Raw genomic sequence first — 6,642 nt, forward strand, 5'->3', positions numbered from 1 at the left:
AGNNTTTATTTATTTATTATATGTAAGTATACTGTAGCTGTCTTCAGACACTCCAGAAGAGGGCGCCAGATCTCGTTACGGATGGTTGTGAGCCACCATGTGGTTGCTGGGATTTGAACTCTGGACCTTCGGAAGAGCAGTCGGGTGCTCTTACCCACTGAGCCATCTCACCAGCCCTTGGCTTTGCTTTTGAGACAAGAGTTTCTCCCCGTGGTGCTTCCTGCGCTAAAGCTCAGATTCTTGCTGCTTAAGCCTCTGAAGTGCTGGGATTAGAGCTATATGCAGCATACCTGGATGGATTACTTAAAATATAACCTCAAACATTTGCATATACATATGTGTATACTTCCACACACATGTGAATAGGAATTTATATACATTTTCCACTGGGGATCAAACCTGATGCTTTGTATAGACCGTGTAGCCACACATTGTACCACATCTAAAGCTCTCTACTTAAAAAAAAAAAAAAAGTCTCTCTCTGGGAATGTAAAGTAGATGTGTACTGGCCTCAAATGTGTGAGGTCCCATGATTTACTAACCAACATTGAAAGAACTAAATTGAAGTATGAACACATTTCAGAGATTTTTATTAAATGTTGTCTTGGGTTCAAAAGAGAAGTCCCCAGAGCAGATACATATGCAGGCCGTGCAGAAAGCTGGAATGCATTCCCTTAATGGATGCAAAATGAAACCATGGCCACAGGTCAGCAACAAACCATATTCTACCCGGCTATGGCTTGCTTTTTTATAAAGGATATTTTCTCATGTAGCCCAGGTTGTCCTGAAACTCGTCACGTAGAGGAGAATGCTTTTTAACTTCTGAGTCGGTTGCCACCATCGCCCAAGAGCTGGCATTACCTGCCTTCATGAGCACGCTTGGTGCTTCAAAGTGTGTGGGGGTGGGGTGGGGTGGGGCTTCAAGGCCAGGCTTCTCAGCACGCTATCTAAGAGCTCTACCAACTGAGCTATAACCCCAACCCCTGACTCACATTTTTCTGCATAAGTACAATTTTCATGGCGCTCGGAGTTCTGAAGCTCACAGATAATCCAAGAGGGACAGACTCTATTCTGAGTGCACCAGAGAACATTCTGGGATTTTTTTTTTTTTTTTTTTTTTTTTTTTGCTTGTTTCTTTTTCGGTTTGGTTTTGATTTGTTTTTCCTGAAGAAACTTAGTAACTATGCGTGTCCATTCAGGAACCTTTCAAACCTTTCTTTACACTCTAAAGCAATTCTAAAGCAAACACCCATGGCTGCTACCCCGCCCCCTGACATGCCCCAGCCATGCCCCAGCCCACCCCAGTGACTTCCACTTCCCACCCCAGAGGAGTGGCTATCCACACCTCCAAATGCAAAGACTATGTCTATTTTTGACTTGTCTATAAACACAGTCACAGAAGAGGCGCTCCATCATGTCTGGCTTCTTTCACTTAGCAAAACGTCCCTCACGTGTTGTTGCTTTTTATTGTGCTCTCCCATCTCCTACGGTGAGCAGATCCCAGCCCTGGCCATCATGATGGCCGTTTGGGTGCTTTCCAGTCTGAGGAAACAGCCCTGCTCTGTGGTCAGCCTCGTGCATACCTTTTTTGGGCACTGTGCCCGAGATGCTGCTGGAATGAGATTGCAGAGGGATCAGCCTTAGATGGTGCTGGCTTCTGAAAGTAATGCGTTGACTCATTCCCTAGCTTCTGGGAGCTGGCGCTTCCTCAGTGGCCTGGCTCCTGCCTGCTTTCCCAGGTGGTGTCAGTCACCAGAGCTTCTGACTCCAGGGCTGTTTCCCAAATGTCACTTAAGGAGGTTGCCTTTCTGTAGAGTTTAGACTCTTCGTGTAGTCCTTCAAAACGAGACTTTAAAAAAAAAAAATGGCCGGGCAGTGGTGGCGCACACCTTTGATCCCAGCACTTGGGAAGCAGAGGCAGGCGGATTTCTGAGTTCGAGGCCAGCCTGGTCTACCAAGTGAGTTCCAGGACAGCCAGGGCTATACAGAGAAACCCTGTCTCGAAAAACCAAAAAAAAAAAAAAAAATGTAGCCGGGCAGTGGTGGTGTACACCTTTAATCTCAGCATTTGGGAGGCAGAGGCAGGGAGATTTCTGAGTTCGAGGCCAGCCTGGTCTACAGAGTGAGTTCCAGGACAGCCAGGGCTTCACGGAGAAACCCTGTCTCACCTCCCACCCCCACCCCCACCCACCCCCCAAAAAGATTTACCTTTAAAAGACAGGTCTCTGGGCTGGAGAGATGGCTCAGTGGTTGGGAGCACTGACTGCTCTTCTGGAGGTCCTGAGTACAAGTCCCAGAAACCACATGGTGGTTTACAGTCATCCGTAATCAGATCTGATGCCCACTTCTGGTGTGTCTGAAGGAAGCTACAGTGTACTTACATATAATAAATAAATAAATCTTTAAATCAATCAATCAATCAATCAATCAAACAAACAAACAAAAGGACAGGTCTCACTATGTCGCTCTGGCTGGTCTGAAAGCCCATTCTGGACATTCTGGAGACCAGGGATGTGGCTTTGCTTGGTAGAGTGCTTATCCAGAATGTACAGAGTCCTGAGAGCTATCCCCAGTACTGCAGAACTCACAGAGATCTGCCTGCTTCTGCCTCCCCAGTGCCTGGAATACAGGTAAGTACCACCACGCCGTGTGTGTGTGTGTGTGTGTGTGTGTGTATCCATGTAGGATATGTACATGTGAACACTGGACTCCACGGAAGCCAAAAGAAGATTTCAGGGTCTCTGGAGCTGGAGTTGTAGATGTTTGCAAGGAACCCAAGGTGGGTGTTAGGAACTGAGGTCCTCTGCAAGAGCAGGGCACACTGAACCCCTAAAACCTGGGACCTTTTGAGTGCTAAGCAAGCTCTCTGCCCGTAAGCACACACCTAACCTCCTCCTCCTCGTGGATTGCTTTGTTGCTGCTTATTTATTTATTGTAAGGTGGAGTCTTGCTATGTAACTCTAATTGGTCTGGTATTTACTTGTGTAAGCCAGGCCCAACTTGGCATTGTATGCATGTACGTGTGTAGGTATGTATACATGTATGTATGTATACATGCACTTGATCTTAGTCAAAAGGCTGAGAATTAATTTTTTTTTTTTTGAGATCTTAGTCTGTAGCCCCAGTGTGGTCTAGAACTCATAGTAATTTTCCTGCCTCAGCCTCTTCAGTGCTAGGATTATAGGCGTGAGTCACCACATCCAGAGTTCCATGTAAGTGTATCCCATGTGTGCTGTGCCCACGGAGGACAGAAGTGGGAGTCAGGTCCCAGAAACTGGAGCGACAGATGGTTGTGAGCCACCATGTGGGTTCTGGGGATTGAACCTAGGTTTGCTGCAAGAGCTACAAGTGCTCTTAGCCAGTGAGCATCTCTTCCCCTGTCATGTGACTATGGTGGCGCACGCCATTGATTCCAGCGCTCGGGAGGCAGAGGCAAGTGAATTTCTGAGTTCAAGGCCAGCCTGGCCTACATAATAAGTTGCAGGACAGCTGGGGCTACAGAGAGAAACCATGAACCATGAAGGATCACCTGCCTTCCCCACTTAGGGTTCTCCAGAACTTCTGGTCTACTTTATGGCCAAACCCCAGTCTCTCTGGCTCTGGCGTGACCTACCCAACCATCTGCCTAGTGTTTGGCCCTTTGTCCCTCTGTCCATCTGCACTGACATTTTTATGTAATTCTTCAAATTTGTCAAACTCGTTCCACGCACCTGTGGTCCAAAACCTGTTGCCTCTTTGGCTGGAATGCACCTCCCTGGATCGAAGCTCAGAATTCTTTGACACCTCATCTCTGCTCAAATACCACAGCTCAGCAATGTTTTATCTGACACGGGAACTTTGCAATAGGCAACGAGAGTTATTTACATTTAACATTTATTTATTTTTATGTGCATGCCCACATACCTATGTGCTACGACATACGTGTGGGTCAGAGGGCAATTTTGTAGAGTCAGTTTTCTCCTTCCACCATGTGGGTTCCAGGGATCCAACTCCGGTTACCAGTCTTGGTGGCAAGCTCCTTTCCCCAGTGAGCCACCTTACAGTCCCTAAGATTTTGACAATTATTGCCCATGTCCAATGGAAATGGCTTGCTTAGTGCAGACATTTTCTCTCTGTGTCTCAGCCTAGTTTGTGATACCTTATTATTTGTATTTACTATTTATGTGTTATATGTGTGTTTACATGTTTGTGTGTATTCACCTTGTCAAGGGAGGCACACATGTACAAGAATGGGGGGGCATGCGTGCTCGTGTGTCTGTGTACAGGTTAGAGGTAGACAAAAGTGTCATTCTTTATTGATCTCCACCTTATTATTATTATTATTATTTTTTAAAGATTTATTTATTATTTGTAAGTACACTGTAGCTGTCTTCAGACACACCAGAAGAGGGCGTCAGATCTCATTTCAGGTGGTTGTGAGCCACCATGTGGTTGCTGGGATTTGAACTCTGGACCTTCGGAAGAGCAGTCGGGTGCTCTTACCCACTGAGCCATCTCACCAGCCCCACCTTATTATTTTTTTAGACTTATTTACTTATTATGCATACAGCATTCTGTCTGCATGTATGCCTGCAGGCCAGAAGAGGGCACCAGATCTCACTATAGATGGCTGTGAGCCACCATGTGGTTGCTGGGAATTGAATTCAGGACCTGTTTCCACAGCTAGTGCTCTTAATCTCTGAACCATCTCTCCAGCCCCCTCTCCACCTTATTTTTTATTACGTTTTTTTGATCCATCTCGTCAATGCCTTCACATTAATATTATTATTGTTATTATTATTGCTGGTGTTTTGACATAGGGTCTCACTATGTAGCCCCAGCTGTCCTGGAACTCACTATGTAGACCAGGCTGGTCTTGAACTCACAGAGGTCCACCTGCTTCTGAATCCCAGCTGTGAGATTGAAGATGTGACCACCGTGCTGGCTCCATCTTACTTTTTTTTTTTTTTTAGACAGGATCTCTCACTGAGCCTGGAGCTCAGCAATCCAGACAGATGAGCTAGCCAGGGAGCCCCTAGGAACCACAGGACTCTGCTCCCCCGGTGCTGGGATTAGGGGTGCACATCACCTAGGCTGGCTTTCCCTGAATATCGTGTACTTAATGATGGAGCCGTCTGTCTAACACTGTGTGGTACTTTAAGCTGTGGAGAACCCTGAGGTGTGGGAAGGATTCTTGTCAAAGGGTTGGTGTGTGTGACAGGGATGCTCATTCAGAACTTTTGCCTCCCTCTGTGGCAATCTGTCAGTCTGTCAGTCTGTTAGCAAATTCATCCCAACATCCTGGAATCTAGAACAAAACCACCTTCTTCTTCTTCTTTTCTTCTTCTTCTTCTTCTTCTTCTTCTTCTTCTTCTTCTTCTTCTTCTTCTTCTTCTTCTTCTTCTTCCTCCTCCTCCTCCTCCTCCTCCTCTTCCTCTTCTTCTTGTTCTTCTCCTCCTCCTCCTTTTTTTCTTTTCTCTTTTCTCTCTCTCCTTTAAACTGGCTGTAAATCTGCAGGGCTCCCTCATCAATAATGACTTAATCCTTAACGTGGATTCATTGTAAAATCTGTATCACAATGTTGCCTTTTCGAAAACCCCTTTTTTTACATTGATGTCCCGGTAAATATCCTCCCTCAGCATCCCCAGCTCCAGTCCCTGCCTCACATCCCTGTTTCTTCTTTGGTGCTTGCTTGCTATGGAAGATTCCGCTATTCATTTCTTTGTCTTTGCTGCTTGGTCCAAGTCTTGGCTACTGCCCATGGTAGGCATGCAAACAATATATCTCTGGGGCTAGGGTGTAATTTAGCTGTAGAGTGCTTGCTTAGCATTCTGATGCCCTGGATTTGACCCCATAGCAGAGCAAAAATAAAAAAAATAAAAAACTAATAAAATCCATATATACATAAATATAATTGACTAGATGAGCTGTAACGGAGATGTTGCATACCTGTAATCTGGGTATTTGGTAGGCAAAGGCAGGAGGGATTCCAAGTTAGAGGCCAGCCTGGGCTGTATAGTGAGGTTAAGAATAGCACACTGTCTTAAAACACAACATAACAAAACAACAATAAAAGCAAGAAAAAATGAAAAGAAAACAGAACCAAAAATGAGATATAATTGCCCGGCTGTATGAAGACAGCCAAGGCAGCCCTGCTGGGCTAGGCACCTGCTCCATGCCCTTCGCTCTTCCTTGCAGGGCCATCTGTCTGGCTTGCGTTCAGCCTGCTGTGTTCCCATGGATCCTCCCTGTCAGGTCAAACAAGGACAGGCCTCGCCCAGCGCATGGAGCTCTGACAGGTAAATCAATCATGCTTTTCTGGTTCACAACAGGCTTTGGGCGGTCCCCTCTCCTCAGACCCACAACTTGCCATGCTTACATGGAAGGCAGAAGGCATCTGTAGCCAGTACACAGGCCTGGATGGCCGCCCAAGTGCTGGGGTTCTCAGGGCAGCTGGTGCCAGAGGCAGGACCGGGCTTCCTCACATGGGCGGCAGCACTTGTTTTGAAGTAACTGGTGCAGGCTCTGCACCAGGCCTGGCAGGGAGGCTTGGCGGCAACACAGTTTGCTGTTTTCACCTTCTTTGTTTGTTTTGAGACACCGTTTCTCTGTGTAGCCCCGGCTGTCCTGGAACTCACTCTGTAGGCCAGGCTGGCCTCGAAC

General features: G+C 46.6%; 1 protein-coding gene across 2 annotated transcripts in view; it reads left to right on the forward strand.

The window, feature by feature from the left end:
* Positions 1-6,642, forward strand: part of C4H1orf127 (chromosome 4 C1orf127 homolog) — a 33,610-nt gene that overhangs the window by 2,103 nt on the left and 24,865 nt on the right. For both annotated transcript variants that reach the window (XM_021161639.1, XM_029475860.1), the window contains exon 2: positions 6,178-6,278. In XM_021161639.1, coding sequence (XP_021017298.1) covers positions 6,178-6,278 — 101 coding nt within the window. The remainder of the gene's footprint in view (positions 1-6,177; positions 6,279-6,642) is intronic.

Source organism: Mus caroli, chromosome 4, assembly GCF_900094665.2.
Source record: "Mus caroli chromosome 4, CAROLI_EIJ_v1.1, whole genome shotgun sequence".
NCBI classification, from domain to species: Eukaryota; Metazoa; Chordata; class Mammalia; order Rodentia; family Muridae; genus Mus; species Mus caroli.